At 31.6% G+C, this 19,063-nt stretch overlaps 1 protein-coding gene across 5 annotated transcripts in view; it reads right to left on the reverse strand.

The window, feature by feature from the left end:
- LOC116773472 (rho guanine nucleotide exchange factor 2) overlaps nt 1-17,922 on the reverse strand; it is a 37,254-nt gene extending 19,332 nt beyond the window's left edge. The window contains exons 1-10 of one of the 5 annotated variants that reach the window (XM_061528773.1): nt 17,845-17,895; nt 17,527-17,713; nt 17,131-17,185; nt 4,096-4,196; nt 2,782-2,898; nt 2,327-2,447; nt 1,793-1,895; nt 1,320-1,425; nt 964-1,115; nt 292-417 (exon numbers count right to left, since the gene is read on the reverse strand). In XM_061528773.1, the coding sequence (XP_061384757.1) occupies nt 292-417; nt 964-1,115; nt 1,320-1,425; nt 1,793-1,895; nt 2,327-2,447; nt 2,782-2,898; nt 4,096-4,196; nt 17,131-17,185; nt 17,527-17,544 (899 nt within the window). In that variant the 5' untranslated portion in view covers nt 17,545-17,713; nt 17,845-17,895. Of the gene's footprint in view, nt 1-291; nt 418-963; nt 1,116-1,319; nt 1,426-1,792; nt 1,896-2,326; nt 2,448-2,781; nt 2,899-4,095; nt 4,197-11,541; nt 11,694-17,130; nt 17,186-17,526 lie in introns of those variants that run through there. The other 4 variants (XM_061528774.1, XM_061528775.1, XM_061528777.1 and 1 more) reach the window with 4 other exon arrangements.
- Nucleotides 17,923-19,063: the final 1,141 nt, after the last annotated feature.

Genomic DNA, 19,063 nt, shown 5'->3' on the forward strand with positions numbered 1-19,063 from the left:
AAAATTGGAATACATTAAATCACTCGTATTAACATATCGCTGTCTCGCTCCCACACCCCTCACTACATATATGTCAGAGCGAAAAACACTCACTGATCTAGGAACGCCAGCCACCCCCTCCCTTTGCCAATATACTCACAGTTTACCGACACAGGACCATCTCGCTCCTACTTCCACCATAAAATATAAATCCGAGCGAGACAGATACAACCATTACCTCAGCCGAATCATTCATTGCCGTCTCGCTCCCACCTCAGTGATAATCTATACGTCAGAGCGGGAAACACTCACTGTTCCAAGAACGCCAGCCGATGTAAGCCGAGGTGCTCCTGAGTGTTATTCCTTCTCGGCTGGTTGGCGACCGGCGCGGACGTGTCGTCGTCACTCTCCGTCTCGCTCGCACCACCCGCTGACAGACTAACAGCGAGTGTCACAGACCAGTTCACACACATTAAGTGATATAACGGCTAAGCGGAGTGCCAAAATAAAATCTCACATCCACATCGACATGCATATCGATAGAAATAAACATGCAAAATTAATTTAATAAAAATCACAGACATATTTAAAGTATTCAATTTAATGGGCCTTGGTTCAGGAGATGCGAGTGATTTATTATTTATTATTTCTAATAAAGTATCTCTTAAAATATGACTAGCATGTTATATAAAGAACATTTCTCTCCTGAATACTATGTCACAAATCCATTCACATCTTCTGAATACTTGCCAACAATTAACAAGCATCGGGTTCCTTCCTAATGAACTGAACCCTTCAAATTGGTCCATATCGGCTCACTGACCTTAGCCCAACCATACCATAACCATATATCTTCAAATGTTAACCTTACTATAATGTTTGAACAATCACATAACGAACTTGTCCCAAGAGCTTTAAAACTTGTCCCAACATTTCACAATTCAAGCGTAAATCCTTTCAACGTTGGCCCATGCGGGTACTCACATATTGGCGGCTGGGGGTGGTTGTGTCGGATGTACGGCGGCCACGATGCTCGGCGTGGAGACGGACTTCTGCAGCGGCAGACGTGGCAGCAGTCTGCTGGAGCTGGTGTCAGCGGCAGCACGTAATGCTGCAGTTACCTTCTCGAACTCCTTCTGGAAATTTGGATACATGTAATTAGATGGGTATAGGATTAAACATCAAGTAAGTATTACTTTAGAAGTCATTTTTTTTTTCTTTTAATGGGCTACAACTGAAGGTTTTATATCTATTTCGACTTTTGGCACTGTAATAAAACATACACGAGTTTTCACCCAGCTTTTGATGGATTGTTAATAAAGACCAGAATATACACTCACAGCTAAATCGTTGTCATTCAACGAGTGAGTTGAATGTCGTACTGGCCGTGACACCTCCCCCTCAGACTCCATAGATGATAGTGAAGCGCTGTGACCGTTCAACGCACTGAAAACAAATATTTTATGTAATAACCTTTAGAAACACTCATATAGGTCCATTTATTTGTCATTTTTGCATAAATACCCACAGTATTAGAATTGAAGGGATTAAATACTTACATAACCACTTTACTAGTAAAAATTCATTACATTTTTAATATATCAACAACTATCTTTACCTCTGCAACCCCATATTTGTTACTCCCTCCCTCACTCTTACTATATTTTAATTCTTCTTACTCGTCCCCTCCATAACCACAATCTCCTTACAATAACCTTACTTTCGACCCCAACCTCGCCTATATTCTTCATAAAGGTCGCTCAACTTCTCTATAGCTATATTGTCCTGACTCTCCCCCCCTCCCCCTCCCTACCTGCGTTGCCTGACGTCATGCCTGGCTCCCGGCTCGAGAGCCGCCCAGGAGCTGCGTCTGCCCTCATCACGGCGATCCCACGTCCCCCATTGTCGAGACTCACCTGGTCGAGACGAAATATTAAAATTGTTTGTTAGTTGAACGTATGGATATTTTTGTGTAAGGTTTCTGAATAACTTATATATTTGCTTGATAATTTAAAGGCACTATCATGTCCTCTGCTTGAGACAGTTATAACTTACTGTACGTTGCTTTGTCAAAATAACTGAAGTGTGTGTGTGTGTGTGCGATATATACTCGTATATGTAAAATATTTATTCATTAGTAGCAATAAACTATGATACTGCGTAGCCTCTAACGTACTAAGATAGATAGATGTATTTTTGTATATTTTGCTTTTAATTTAAGACACTACTTTAATATCAACTTCACTTATTTTTCACATAACATTACTTTATTCATATAACAATATATATTGAATGGTTATACTATCTTCAAAATGTAACATATTTTACGTAATAGAGTACTACTCACTACTGCCTTTCCTACTCTGTGGGTAAAACTCCAGGTGTGTCGGCGAAGGGCATTCTTGTTCAGGAACACCGTCCTTGCAGAGCGAGGGACACGACGTACTGAGACGACTTGTCCCTGTAGCCTATGACATGTAACAAATTGTGTACAAACGATTATTTTACAAATTTTAGTTCAAGATTTTTTTGACACAAATTTTTTGTCGCTTGCGATTATAATGTTAAAAAAAAGAGAAAATTTTATTATATTTATAAGACTAAGTTTTAACTAGGAGTTGAATTTTGCATATTAGATATATATTCTTCATGTTGTTTAGCGTTAAATAATAATGATGTCTCATATACAATTTTAACGAAGTCGTATATAGGAGTTTTATAAATTTATCACACACTGCTTGAACTCCTGAGTAATCAGCAATTTATGTTGCTGCAACTAAAACATTAGCAGCACAAACCCACCAGCAATGGCAGCGGTGCCGCTCGCATGCGCTGGACGGCAGCATGCAGTCGACGTAGCTGCTGCAAGCTGTCATCCAGAACACCTGGAGAGTGCGGCGTTACACTGATCGTCGGCACCTGTATGAATTGAATCATATCATTTTGAATGTCTGTCTTTTCATATTTAGGTAATTAGCCCCGGATAAAAAATATCAAGAAGAAAAACACAAATTCAGCTACTGATATTATTGATACGATAGTTATTGATAGAATATATGGATTGAGAGACGCGTTTGATTTTAAACACACGCTTTATATGAATATACAGAATCGGAATAGTCCCGTCTATATAACAAATGTGCAATGTGAGATTTTAATTATAAAAAAAGTATGAATTTAATTCAAGAACGATATAAAATAAAACTACAATAATATTAAAGAAATGGGTTTATATGGCAACGGTCGAATTGATTTTAAAAGCGGTTTAACTCAGTGGCAATGGTCAACAGCAAATGATACGAACTTAAGAAGGTCGTTAAAGAAATATCTTACAGCGTTGTAAATACGAGAAGATAATTTCTTGAGTTACTATTGACATTTCAAACGATAATGACCTAAATATTATTTAGCTACTTTCTGAAATAGCGACAAACATAGAATCAGAAATGACTGAGTGTAAATAAAAAAAAATCGAATAGCCAGAAGTAGTGCAAAATCGAGCTCAAAGACATATAAACAAACATACAAGCGAAGCTAATTAACGCGTGTTAAAAAGAAAGAAAGAGTGGTAAAAATCTATTGTATTATTTCTGCTGTATTTAATTCAAATTGTTTATTTATTTATTTATTTATTTATGTACCAAGAGTTAAAAAATTAATTACAAAAGGAGAGTGATGTACAAAGGATAACTTATCTCTTAAAAGACATCTCTACCAGAAACCCTATTGATAAAGGAAACTAGAGAAAGCGTGGTGTAGGTACAATAGAAATAGAGAAGGAAAAAAAAATAATAAGTATACAAAAAAATATATATAATAAAAGGAAATTTAGATATTGTACATACATAGATATAAACATAAAATATATACATAAATATACACATAAATATATACAAATAGTATAGATAAATAAACATTACATATCAGGTAGTGAAAGTGACAGAAGATGTCTCCTTTGTTTTGGTCTGCAGGTTATAAGTCTCAGTATACGATATAATAGTTTACCTTAAGTTTACGAAGAACTTGCATTTGTGCATATTTTTAGCGATGCAAAATTATGCCACTGTCGAGTTTACAATACATATTTAAACAATATATCTGATGAACGGTCATTACTTGTATGGGTACCTGTGCCCTGGCCATGACTGGGGCCGGGTGCTCCGTCACTTCGTCTTCGCTGCTGTCAGAGCGGCTATCAGAACTGCCGCCGCCTTCGTCTGGGAATAATTAAAGAGGTTTTATTTATAAACAGTACGATCAACATTAAGTATTAGTCACACTACATAGATTGCGTTTTAATGAAAATCGTTATCTTATATCCAACATGTTTGACATTAGTAAAGAATAAAGTAATAGTAAAAAGAAATAGTAAAGAATGATAATAAAACATTTAGACTAAATAGAACGTTTACATTTTTTGAAAAATTTGTCTGTGTTACCAAGCTTGCATGTTCATTGTGAGATATGAAACACTGTTTTTGAAACAGTCGTCTTTTTTACTCGATTTTGTACTGAATTGATACAAATAATCGAAGTGCTTAAGCATCTAACAGTTTGTAATTCACTAGCGTGATCTATAATATTAATAGGCGCCATCTGTTGGAGGCGAACGGTAAATAATGATACATAAATTTGTTCAATCGTTCTACACACGGAGACATTAAAAATTTTTCATGAATATATTGCACATTATAGTATTGAAGTAGGTTATTATATAAAAAACAAATAGTTCTTCGTATTTAGTGGGAACGAAATTGGTAATACATAGTAGAGTAATTTTGTTTCCAAAAACTTTTATGAATTTGGAGTTTTCTAACAAAAAAAAATATTAGAAAATGACTTTATAATTACAAAAATAGAAGTTTTAATTCACTGACTTGAAACAAGATAGTTTAATTAAAAATGAAACTTCAATGAGATAATTATTTAATGTTAGGTTCGAATTCTGGTAAAAATCTTCAATTAAAATTTTAATACAAGTATAAATTAAAAGTTCCCAACAAAGCTAGATCATTTATATCTTTGGTATCAGCAAAGAAAAAAGCGGAAATCGGGCTTCCCATTAGGAAATATGATGTGGAATGTAATATCCCTCGGAGATTAATTACATTATATATATATATATATATATATATATGTATATGTATATTTTATTTCACTCAGTCCATATTTTGTGTTTATTTTAACTTATAAAAAAAATTATACCACACATCTGCTAATAAATACGTAGTTTTTAATTTTAAACAATGTTCATAAATAAGTAAATAAGAAAGTAAGTAAATTTTATTTTTAAATACATACTACAATTTTTTTTTTAACTAAGATATTCCATCTTCACTTAACACGGAAATGTTAAGAATCTGTTCGTACTCAGATAGTGCCAGGGGCGTGCACAGAGATTTGAGGTAGGGTAAGCAGGATATGTTTGAATAAAAATACCAATTTTCATCACAATTTCCTTCTCTAAAATTTGCGCATAAAGTTACAGCAGTCCGATAAGAACTAACATCTATAATATATTTTATCAACTACCTCTAAGTCCCGAAAATACTTTAAAGCGGTTACGATTCGTTCATCACCGCTTTATGAAAGTCATTTAAATCGGAATATCCAGTGGAGATCCAAACAATCTTATCGTTATTATTTAAAAACAACAAACAAGGAAAACAAAATAACTTATTTTAGTCTACACAACCTGCTAGCTGATTTTAACTATCATAATACTCTTTATTAAAACGAGTGACATTCCCTTTTTTTTTTTGTTAAATCAAAACTGGTCACACACCTTCCCTTTGTAATTATTTTAATATTATCATCAAATGACAACATTGACAATGTACTCGTAATTTTTTTCACTTAACACACACCAGTACAGAGCTCACAGCTATATTATTTTCATAATTTGTTAATAAATTCACTCATTAGCTAATTAAAACTTATTCACGTGCGCTTAGAAAGACAATAATAACAAAATGACGAAAAAATAAACGTTATACCGACAAATTACAAAGACCTTTATAAAATTTCATTTGACAATCAACTCACTTTCTATGACTTCTTAAACGAGTAGGATTAGGAAGCAGTGCATCTCGAACCCTAACACATTCATAGTTTTTGTACACACACATGCAAATATTTCTTTCATGCAACACGAGATTTGTAGATCGTCCTTGAGATTGTTTGTATGGCATATGTACGCCGAGTAGTTTTGCACACGGCCGCTTTGGCTGGGAAGCGTCGCTAACCGCTAGGAACGGCCGATCGAAAATGTTAGTTTTTAAATTGATAGATGGCATTTTTAACAATTTACCAAATCGTGAATCAAATGTCTGTAAACATTCGTATTCCCTAATGTACGATTAAAAGTATGTAAGTAAGAATTAAACAATATAGGTTTAGTTGTCATATGAGTAGGGTAAGCAATGCTTATTTGCATCTATGGTGTGCACGCCACTGTAAAGTGCACAGCAATCGTTACTCTTTGCGCTTAAGAAGAAAATTTATAAATATTCTAGAGCAATTAATTTAAATATTGATATCATTTCCGAATCGTAGTAGAAAAAAAGTCGTAGGGAGAATAAAAAGTTGTAGTAAAAGGGAGTAGAAGAAGTAAAGTAAAAAAAGCTCTTGAAAGCGGAATATCTTAAAAAAATAATTCCGACATTAAAACACTTACAATATTAGGAGTTATTCAAATCGATATTATTGAAAAAATTTACCGATTGCATTTAATTTACAAAATTATATACAATTTTGTAAATTTGGAACTTCCAATTTGCCTCTTTTTGTTCAATATTTAAAAATGTCTATGCAATCATAAAGTTCGTTTTGTTATTTAAATTAAATGATACTTAGCAGTTTTTTGTTAGAGGAATTTTTGATTGAATAAAAAAAATTCCAAATACTGACTCTATGTATGTTGAATAACTTTATTATTATTCTCCCAATAATAACGAGAAATATTTCTTTAACATATTTACAGTAATATAAAAAGAGTTCACAAGTTTTTGCGTGTGACCAAAAAACATACATCGCTTCATAATAACGTACGTACTTCTAACTTTGTATTCTGTTAAGCAATATTTTCTTATATTCCGAACATTTCAAACCAGCATCACCAATCTTTACATAAAGTAAGTTTCATATTGTGTTATATAAATATAATCATCGATATTATGGCCGATATTTTTAATATTATCAATAATAGATTTTTTTAAAATATAACGTCAGCCATTTTGAAAGCCACGTGAAGCCTTACAAAAGTTGACTATTACACCACGCCGTATAAGGGGTCGCACCCTATTTTAGCATGAAGAAAATTATAGAAGATTATTTTTATATAAAAGTATTTTTTAACATCGAAATAAGTAAGTATTAAGTACATAGTAAATAAAGAAAGTATATGACATATTTTTCTTACATATATATTATGCATATAACAAAGTTATTGCGCATGTCGGTTTTTATAAAATTTAACGATTTAAAATGATATTATATGAGCATATTATCTCAATATTACGTTTAGTTTAAAGTAAAAATCTATTTAATACATATATGTATGACTAACTCAATAAAAAAAGAAGGTCTCTCACTTTAAAATTTAAAGTTTCGATACACAATGGGGTCTTAACTGGTGACACATTTCCGACCTCTATGCTTGGAGAACCAATACACACTTAATGAAACATCGACAAAAAGATCAAAAAGTAATAGTTTATTACTGAGAGTTCTTGCCCGCGGCTTCACCCGCATGACCTTCGAAATTGACATCACAGAATCACAGAGAAATGTATAGTATTTTTAAACAATAGACATGTTAACCAACCGTAGCTATAGCCTTTATCACGTGACTTCATTCAACACATCTGTCATGTCTTCGTCTCACGAGAACTAACCGGAATTTCGGTACAAATTACATCCTACGTGTTATTCTGATGTATAAACTACATCAATGTGAAGTCTTATCACAATCCGTTAAGTATATTCTGTGTTAAAGAGCTAGAAACATTATTACGTACCTCAAAACATTTACAATTTATAATAATAACAAAATAATAGTATTTATGGTTAATCTGTTTCGTTTTTAATGAAATACAGTGATTTTGTATAAAGAGAATACACTTATCAAATATGTTATCTCTTATCTTCGCTCTCCATTTTATATAAAAGTATATATTTAAAAATGAATTTTATCAATTATAAGTATATATCACGAATTAATAAATAATTTGAGCACAAAGTAAGAGAGGTTTTTAATTTATTAACAAGTATGAAAATTTTATGAAATGTAATGTTCCGTACCGGGTTTATAGGTCAGGGACATCCAACCCCCGGGAGAAGCTGCAGTATTGTACGCTTACCCTTAGTTCGCATTATACTGAACACGTACAGTTTTGACGTTACGCATGTGTGAGGACTTGTTAATGTAAAACTGACATGTGTGCGTTTAGTGAGACGTTGTAAAAATCATGCCAAGTAAACAGATCCTAGTTTTTTAGTTGAAACGTAGTTGTTGACGTATTTATATATATACAATATATAACAAAGTAATAAATGCCATAAAATTAATATTTCAGTCACGTTTCATTTATCGTAATTATTAATAAAACGAAGCGTACATCTTTTATGTTATTTAGTAGTATTTTGAGATAAAAGTAGACATTTCTTTTACACTTGAAAAATTTCACTTCACATAATTAAGTATGAAAAGTTATTATTGAAAATTAAATTTAATATTACACAAAAATTTTATTACTCCTGGTGTTGTAACAAAATAACTTTCTGCTTGTAATGATAAAGATAATTAAATTAATTAATCAATCACAATGAAACATTATATACATAATTAAAATTGAAAAATATGAAACAATACTTATTTTTAATATTTTTTATCAGTTCAGTATTACTATGAAGCGACAAGGATCTAGGTGATCGTAAACAATGAGGCGTTCCGATCTAAGATTTCTAGTTTTCCTATGGGAACTCACATCGCAACGCTATCTGATATATAAAGTTACGTAGATTGAATTGGAACGGCCGATAAACTCTTATAACACCAGCACATACTTGTAACTGAATTAAAACTTATTTACTAGTTCAGCGTAGCAAAAAAATAACAAACGGACAGAATTACTTACGTATATGTAAAAAAAACTACTGTACCAATTGTCAAGTGGTTTTCACCAATCGATAGCGTGATTCTCGAGAAAGGTTTTAATATGTAATTTGTTTGTTTGTACATTAACGATATTTGTTGAAGATGTCGGGAAAAAATTAGCCGTCTGTCAGCTTTTAACAAAAACGCTGCCAAAACCCTTTGAGATATAACAAAAGTATGTACGGTGGAATTGTGTATTTTATATAGGTCTACAGAAAAGTCCGCGATGGCATATGTTTATCTCTTAAGGAAAACATACTATATCCATTCTACAACTTTTATAATTGGCACTCCTAAAGCGTTTATTGGAAAGCTATTTACATAAATACGGTACTAAGTCTTATAAAAAAAAATTACTTCGTTTTCAAGCCTACACCAGTATCTGTAAATTACTTTTTAAATCATTTAAAACGGGCGTACCATTTGAAAATTATCATAATAAAAGTTTAATAATTGTCAAAATTAAATAGGTTATTTTATATTTTTGTAAAGAACCCGTGCGAAGTAGAGGCTGGTACCTAATATAAATATATATATATATAAGTTATTACTTTTCAGTTTCAATTCTCTTTTCGAAAAAATTGTCATTCTATATGCTACTTGAATTTTATATAAATTGTAAGCTCAACGTTGCTATATATAATTAATTCAGACCAGCAATGGATGTTCTTGTTACGTTAACTTACTGGTTTACTTAAATAGGGAATTTGAATTAAGACTTGTTACAGTGTTATTCACTGGGAATATATACCAATATTATATTCCTTTGAATAACCTGTAGATATCAATCATATTAACATAATTAATAAGTATTGAACGCTTGAAACTTAATTAATGACTATTAATAATTATTTCATACGTTCTGTTATATACACACACACACATATATATGTGTGTGTGTGTATATTGTTATGTTTTCTTTAGAGTGTGTATTAAATAACTAATTAGTCAATCAAACAATGTTAGACGTAATGCAATTAAGATAATCCGTGATTACTTTAATCCAATATTCAAACAAAAGTATCTTAGATAATAAATATGGAAGAATAAAGTAAATGGAAGGGACTACAGATATATTTGTGGACATCATGAAGTTACTACTACAAACAAGTGAAAACTAGGAAAATCTTCGTCCTCATGTAACGCATGAAATACATACATAAATTGAATGAATCGAGTCAAGACACGATAGCTTCTTCGTTAGAACGACTTCGATTCTATATTTCAGTAGTCATAAGTTCGAAACTTGATCTGTTCAATGATTTTTATGCTATTAATTTGTTTTTCTTATCCGATGTAGCCTCACATTGACATACGAACTTATCTGAGCCTTAATATAATAGTAATAATGATTGAAGGCATCTAGTTTCAGCCTATACCAATGAGCGGGAAAAGCTGTCGGAAGTTGCATGTATGTATAGTAACAACATCGAATGGGTCGTCAAAGAAATCGATATTTTAAAGAGGAAATAGCCGTAACGGATGCACGGCGGTCCCGATGCATGAATATTGTAGTTCATATGTACTTGAACGGGAAGTGGGAGGAGGGGGAGGGGAGAGGGACGTGGGGGGATGAAACGAGGCCTCGGGTTGTATTAAAATACCTTTAAAATAAATCCAATAGGAACAAATGATAAAAAAGATTTAATTAACTTGGATATAAACGATTTAATTCGTTTAATTCCTTACAATATTTGATGTATGAGAAAAAATCGAAATAAAATTGATATTTGATTGCAATTAGTATTAAATGTTTCTAATCGATAGTTTCTAATGATTGTTTTATTTTATAACATATCAGACTTTGTCTCGCGTCTCGACGTAACGACACGCACTACATCCTGTATTATAATACAAATGACACTAATTATTTTTTTGACGTAAAAAAAAAATTAATTTAAAAAACATAAAAGCGAATGTTTATTTTTGTTTTATCCTAACGCTTTAAAACCTTTTAACAATATGTACATAATTTGAACATTTTTCTTTTTTGCGTAAATCGCAAAATATATATATATATTTTATGAAAAAATTAATATTGATTTACATTTAAACAGCTTGTGACGTGGGTAGTCGAAAAAATCTTTTCAATACAAATAATATATGTAAACATGTTTACTATATATAAAATTATTAAAGAAAATGTACATAATTACATTATATAGGAATAACGGAATTTAAAATCAATTAGGATCAATTAATCAAATCGTTTATCATAATAAATAAATTAACTATTCTTGAATATATATCCATATATATGTATTAATGAGTGTATTATGTAAAATATAATATTACGATAGCGAAACCAAAATTAACAAAACATTGTTATCAATAACAAAGGACATATTTTTAAAATGTCATTACGTAATGAAAGACGCAACAAGTAAGATGCTACAAGTACTCACATTCAGGTCCTACATTTTAGGCACTAATCCAATTAACCACCAACTAATTGAATTAAATATCATTATAGATTTAAAATAATAATAATTGAATTAACACTACGTTATAATGGATATCACTGTTTGTGGATATTATACGTGCTTGGTAAAATCTAGTTTTATTTTGACAGTGTCCCGCTGTGAGCTAGCTAGGCTTTGTACGGGCTTGAGTGTTCTGCGCATGCGTTTTATCGATCGCTTACATTATAAAGATTCTCAACTATTCAAGCATCAGTTATCCGAAAACTAGTGCCAGCTATCATTAGTTGAAAACAATAAAATATTCATATATTAATATATAATTTGATCTAAAATCCGACTTTATTATTATTGATTCAAAAAAATATGAATTCTTAAATATTATTAGCCTTCAAAAACTATGGATGTTACAAGACAATATGTAATCAAGCGTGACCGAGTCTGACGTTCTCGTGTTCGGATATAACTCATAAACTTAACTTTTTAAAAACGCTGATGGTTGGCTAATATTTGGACTGCATTTAAAGCCTTTACAGAAATTTATAATATAATACTAAATTAATGAAATTTGAGTTAATATAAAAATTATTATTAAAAATACTACTTAGATAATTAGTATAATAAAATATAGAGAATTTGTAGTAAATAAGTTACAACAAAACATATATCATCACGTAATAATATAAAATTTTATTGAAACACCATATATAATAATAAAATATCGTTTTACTAATAAAACTAGCTCGTGCAAACGACTTCACCGCGCTGTACGATGTAATAAGTTTTCCTATTTGAAAAAAAACTGACATTACTGAACATTAAGCTCTTATAAAAATCGTTGTTCCTTAAATCTTTAATGTCTTTATATTACGTGAATGTACGAATTTTTAATGGTATATATATTTATCTCCTAGTTTCGTCGCGATGATCGCAATGGTGCACTTATATGATACTGTGGATGATACGTACAAATGTAATTAAAATTTGTATATAAAACCTTTCGAAAACAATATCAATGAATACAGAATCGGTATACAATTGAAACATTTATCTAACCAATGGCGTAACGATGTTAATTGGTTAAAGATATAACATTATTTTAATTACTTCCGCGTTAAAACTCACCACTTGTAGGGATCGTCAAATAAAACGAACACTTAAAAATTTAACATTCATAAATCTTTGCGTGATAGTATGAATATGTATTTGAAAACTATCCACATTTAGTTTGACAAATTCATAAGAAACTTGTGGTAAGTAAGAGACAAAACCTCTCAGTATTCCATGTATTCACCGTTCGGGTGCCGGGTACATTGCGTTTCAGGGAGAGGAGCTTCAACAGTGCCTGGGACTTGCGGCCCAGGTGTAGGTTTAAGGGGCCCCTATCTAGCGCGCGTTAAACGCTCACCTCCACCGTCCGAGCTCCTATATATACCTAAGCAAATTTGCAACGAACCTAATAGATCTGCCTTCGAGGTACGTTCTAAGAATGAACTTTAACTTAATGTAAATGTTAATTAATATTAATTTAGAATTGGCTTGTTGATAAATTAATTTATTTATTAATTAGCGAGATAAGGTAATGTTACCGATAACCTCATGTACAGTATGTTTACATAGACTCTACTATATATATATATATATATATATATATATATATATATATATATTGCATTTAATATCACATGCGTGAAATCACCAAGTTTACTTTATGTCTAATTCAATCTGTTTACTGTTTTTTTTTTATATCTATCATATAGTAGAACATATTTCTTGATCGATTATTTTTATTGTATAGGGTTTTCCATTAAGGGCGCTTGATCTTTGAAATGCAAAAAAAAATACATGTAGGAAAGATATTTGCGAAATTTTTTTTTTTATTTGGAAGGTCTATCGACCCCATTATGTATGAAATATGACATCATTCAAATGACCGCCACGGCTTCGGTTGGTGGCGCGCACACGAAAGGTCCAATTTTCGATGACTCTGGCGCACAAATCGGGCTGTATTTGATCGATGGCGTGGCGTATGTTGACTTTGAGGGCATCGGTGGTTTGCGGCTTGTTGGCATAGACCTGCGACTTAAGAAAACCCCACAAGAAAAAGTCCAGCGGGGTCAAATCGCACGATCTCGGTGGCCAGTTCACGTCGCCTCCGCGCGAGATGACCATGTCCAGAAATTGCTCGTGCAGAACTTCCATCGTAGCGTGTGCTGTGTGGCACGTAGCGCCGTCCTGTTGAAACCACATGTTGTCCAGATCCATATTCTCGATTTCAGGCCAAAAGAAGTTGGTTATCATCGACCGGTATCGCTCACCATTGACGGTGACGGCCACACCATTATCGTTTTCGAAAAAATACGGACCAATCACGCCTCCGGCCCAAAATCCGCACCAAACAGTCACTTTCTGCGGGTGCATTGCCACTTGGTGAACCTCGTGTGGATTGGTCTCGTCCCAAATACGGCAATTTTGCTTGTTGACATAGCCATTCATCCAAAAATGCGCCTCGTCGCTGAAGATGATTTTTTTGCCAAAATCGGCGTCAACTTCCAACTGCTCTAATGCCCAGTCAGCGAACACACGGCGCTGTCTATGGTCATTAACCTTGAGCTATTGGGTCAGCTGGATCTTGTACGGGTGCAGGCTCAAGTCACAACGCAAAATTCGCCAAGTTGTCGTCTGCGAAAGGCCGAGTTCCTGTGCGCGACGCGGAATTGACTGCCGCGGGTTTTCGAGGACACTGTCGCGCACAGCGGCGATATTCTCGGCAGATCTCGCGTTACGTTGACGCACGGGAACCGGCTGATTGTTAACTGACCCGGTTGACTCGAATTTGTCCACCAATCGACGGATAGTCGACTCGGCAGGACGATCATCGCGACCGTAAAACGGGCGAAGTGCGCGGAACGTTGCTCGAACTGAAGACCCATTTTCATAAAACAATTTTATGATTTGCACGTGCTGCTCGACACTGTAACCTGCCATGGTGGTTTGGGAGGACGGAATGAATATAACACACTGCATTTGACAGCTGTCACTCAAAGAACATGGCCGCAATCAGCTGTCAAAGTTCAAGCGTCCCTATTGGAAAACCCCTTATTATTCTTGCGTAAGAATGCCGCTTTTTTATATCGAGAACAAGACTAACCCTACGAGACTGCTGCCTTTTGCAGTTCGTGCTATGCGTCGTTTCAATGAGAGGTTTTCTCTAAAATCTTAATCATCATCAGTAGGAAGAAAGCTTTAAAAATATATTACGTGCAAGCCAGAACGTTGCTTTGTGTTAGTTCTTTATCAAAAGCATCTATATAAAGTAACAATAACGTCAAAAATATTTTTAGAGTAGGTACTTTAAATTAATTCGTGTTGTATTAAATTTATTGCTCAAAGAAATTATTTAACTCTTCTATTTAATAACGTATGAGTAGAGCGTCTGTAAATCACTTTCTATACATATGATATAAGTTTAAATGAAACGAGTATTATTCGGATAAACTACGCGGATTTTATTATTTAAAACTACATAATCCCGATGTTTCGGTTACTTTGCAGCAACCGTGATCTCCCCGTCTGCCCGTAGTATATCCGAATAATACTAGTTTCATTTAAATGAATAAAACTTCCGAAAATCTTAGATCTCATGATATAAGTTTATTAAACGTAAAAGTTTATTAAGAGGCACTGACTCCCGTGGGAGATGGCAGATAGTTCAGTACGCTTAGTCCAAGTTAGCCCTTGCACTACTTACGGAGCGTTTACGGTATTTCAATCATAAATCTTGTCATTATAGTATTAACGTAGGTTATTAATTTATGTAGGTACGACAAACGCATCGTATACAGTGTGACGACGAAAATTCAAAATAAGTACATCACTAAGACGTTAGACATTACAGTTTTAGAGATATGGACAGACAAGACGAATAGAAAAAATAAATTATACATGCTATTATTGCGGAAATTTATTTTAGATTATTTGTATTATATTTTTAAGTATATAATATATAACTAATATGTTAATCCATGTACTTACTGTGTGCGTAATTTTATTAACTCCATTTCGATATTTTTTTCGTCAACAAAGTATCGAATAAACATGGAAGGAATCATATATTATCAAGCAATAGTAAAAAACTTGTTAACAACTTCCAAAACGATTAGTTCAAATGACGACACAAAACTTCACGTAGACAAACCAATATTACTTATCTATTGTCTTAAGATATTTAGGCTGTTTGTTTGTTACGGATATTCTTAAAAACAAACTATGACTATGAAAAACTTAAAGCAAGGAATAATCGTATATTCTACAGTAATATATTACATGTGTAAATTAATTGTTTGTAATATATGTTTGTTAGTCCCTAAAAGCTACTAAACTAATATAAAACAATACAAATATATAGGCCAGATACACAGTAATATGCATAGTTTGAACCAGTCATTCCTGTATACTGTCATAACATCGGTAATCTTCTGATAGTATTGTATTACATCATTATAATAAGTATAAATAAACAACAAACATTCAGACAATTATTAGATCACATACATCTGTATGTAACATCTAAATACTATTGTGATGCAAATAGTTACATTCCGATCAAACCTTCTTTGTTTTAAATCTCAGATTTACCAATATTGAAGACGCGAGAGAGTGAGAGAGAGAGAGAGAGAGAATAATAAATCGAAATATAAGTGTAAAGTTGTTTATAAATGTAATGAATGTATATATAATCTATATTCAAATACTTATAATCGTCAACTTAAAGGTTTATTTTAGATTTTCTTTGGTTATATCTGTAATTGTATATGTTGTACTGAACCTTCTAAATGTCTGTTTAGTTATATAACCTCATAATAATAACAGGGCCATCAATATAGCACACATATATAAGTTAAATATATTAACAAATTCTGTGAGTGTGTTTTAAGTAATAATATAATTTGAAAAAAATATGTTTTTTTTATATATTTTAATGGGAATGTAATTATTAATGACTTATGGTAATTATTTATTACATAATTAGTTCAAAAAGATATATATTTGTGAAAGTGTATAAAATAGCATATTCAATCGAAAATCTTATAATATAAACTGATAATAACCTCTCTATGAAATGTTCTCAAAATTAAAAACCCTATAAAAATACGTAAAAAATTATTTGTTTTATGACCTTTGACTATAACCTGAAGCTGTTTAAATATTAAAAAAAAAAAATTTTAATGAAGAATGTCAAGCAATATGCTAATAATATTTGGAATTGCTCATATTTTTTTTTATTCTTTCACATGCAAACATTGAAATTATATTTTCATTAGGTTATACCTTTTTTTGAATTAAAAATGCTTGTAAAGGTGGTATATGTACAGTACAGATAAAAAATAATACATACAGGATAATCATAGGTCAATAACTGTGTTAGATTTAAATTTTATCTTGTGAAATATTTATGATTTTTATATAATATGTGTAAAATCAAATAATTTTCTCATATATTGTCAAATTTATAGCAAAGTAATTACAGAGGAGACTTAAGAAGTAAATACAACAATTTATACAGAATTTTACCTGATGACAGGACTAGTTGCTGTGGTGGAGCGTTCATTTTGTTCAATGACGGTTTCTGAAAATAATATACAACTAAAACACTATGTACATATAATAAAATTATAATTTTAAGGATACACTAATAAATGAAATAGGCATTTACAAAAATATTAATAACAAATAACAGTTAATTTTGAAGTTATGTTACTAAAAATCAAAATATTTGAAAATATTATATTAGTTTGAAGCGAGTTCTCATATCATATCAAAATATTATCAGCATTCCTGAGATAACTTTGAAGTATTTCAGAGTCTAAAGTTTTTACTTATTTTTTACTCAGTTGAAAATAAATCTTGTTGTTCCTAAAAAAATATATTATTTGACAAAATGATTATGTTACAAAATACGAGACTTACTTCTTTAGTTGGACTCATATATGCAATATGTTCATTGCACTCCAGCAAAAACAATAGAATATCTTACGCAAGTATAACACACTGCATTTTCATAGACGGTAACCGGAAAGAGTTAAACAATGGGATTTAAATTTTATGCGAAAATATACTTTCACATTGAGACAAACCAATCCTCTTATGTAGCCACCTACACAAAACAATAAACAGTTATTCAACTTTAAGCAACACAAAAAGTTTTGGTAAACTTATTATCTAATATTTTAGAGGCTTTTATGATTATAGAGAATTTTTATCACAATAAAAACATATAACACACACGTTATAATAACTTTTCAAAGAATCAAAAACTTCCAAACTTTTAATAAATGTCGACGACTTCAGTTCTAACTTCCAAACTCTTTGACAAGTTTTGTGGATGCCGATCTTGGAACAGACTGTTACATAAAATTGAAACTTAACATCTAGCAAATACCTTCTATTTTTATGTAAATATTATAAGTTGCGTTCCTAAAGTGAATAAAGTGCGTTCAGTTTTAGGCAAAAAAAAATTGATATGAAAAACCTAAGTAAAAACTAAATAGAATGTTTATATATTTTTTTGTCTATTGCATTTCAATTAAGAATAATAATTATGGTCTTAAATATGAAAATATAGTAAAGATAAAAGAAACAGTTGTATAAGATATTAGAATCAAAATATTATTAACATTTATATGTGAACCATATGTATTTAGGTAAAGTACATTTTTTTGTAATGTTATGTTATTTCAGAAGTTAATAGTTTATTGATTCATTAAATATTGTTAGTCTTATATTGCAACTCTTTGACCTTTCATGAAAAACTATTAATCAATATTGGATTGTCTTATCATAGACTTTCATAAATGCCTATTTGTCATTAATTATGAAAACAATTTCATTAATAAACGTAACGGCAACTCGAGGAATTAATAATTGACCTGGTTAAAGGGTTGAACGAATTCAAAGTCTTCTTTCTTTTCCAGTAAAATCTAAATTGGAACGCAACTAAAATTTATCATTATAATATATCACCGACATTTGACAGCAAATATATTATAGAAACAACTGCCAGCTTCTGTAATGTATTGTTTTTTCATTTTTGTAATGTATATGGCTAATAGCCCTAGGCTCCTACAGCGTTACCGGGATAGTGTAGTCTATTGTAACCGTGTCATGATTTTAATAAAAAGCATTTTGAACTCTCTCGAATTTAGTTTAATGTTTTATCGGTGTTTTTCATTTCTTCCTGACATTTCTTTCGTTAGCATATGTATGAAATTAAAATAATAAATAATAATTTGACCAACTTTTTATAATAACAGTGATTCGATTCAAAGTAACTTTTTGTCCTACCAATTTTTTAATTTATACTTCATGTTTGTTATGTTGATAAAAATAAGCGTCGGGTGCATAGTGTCAATAGTTATAAACATTTAATTGACAGATGAGTAGAATGATCTTTAATTTGATAATATCATAAAAAAGCACTGTAAATGCACCCCACGCTGTTTTACAA

The sequence above is a fragment of the Danaus plexippus genome (assembly GCF_018135715.1).
Source record: "Danaus plexippus chromosome 22 unlocalized genomic scaffold, MEX_DaPlex mxdp_33, whole genome shotgun sequence".
Classification (NCBI taxonomy): domain Eukaryota; kingdom Metazoa; phylum Arthropoda; class Insecta; order Lepidoptera; family Nymphalidae; genus Danaus; species Danaus plexippus.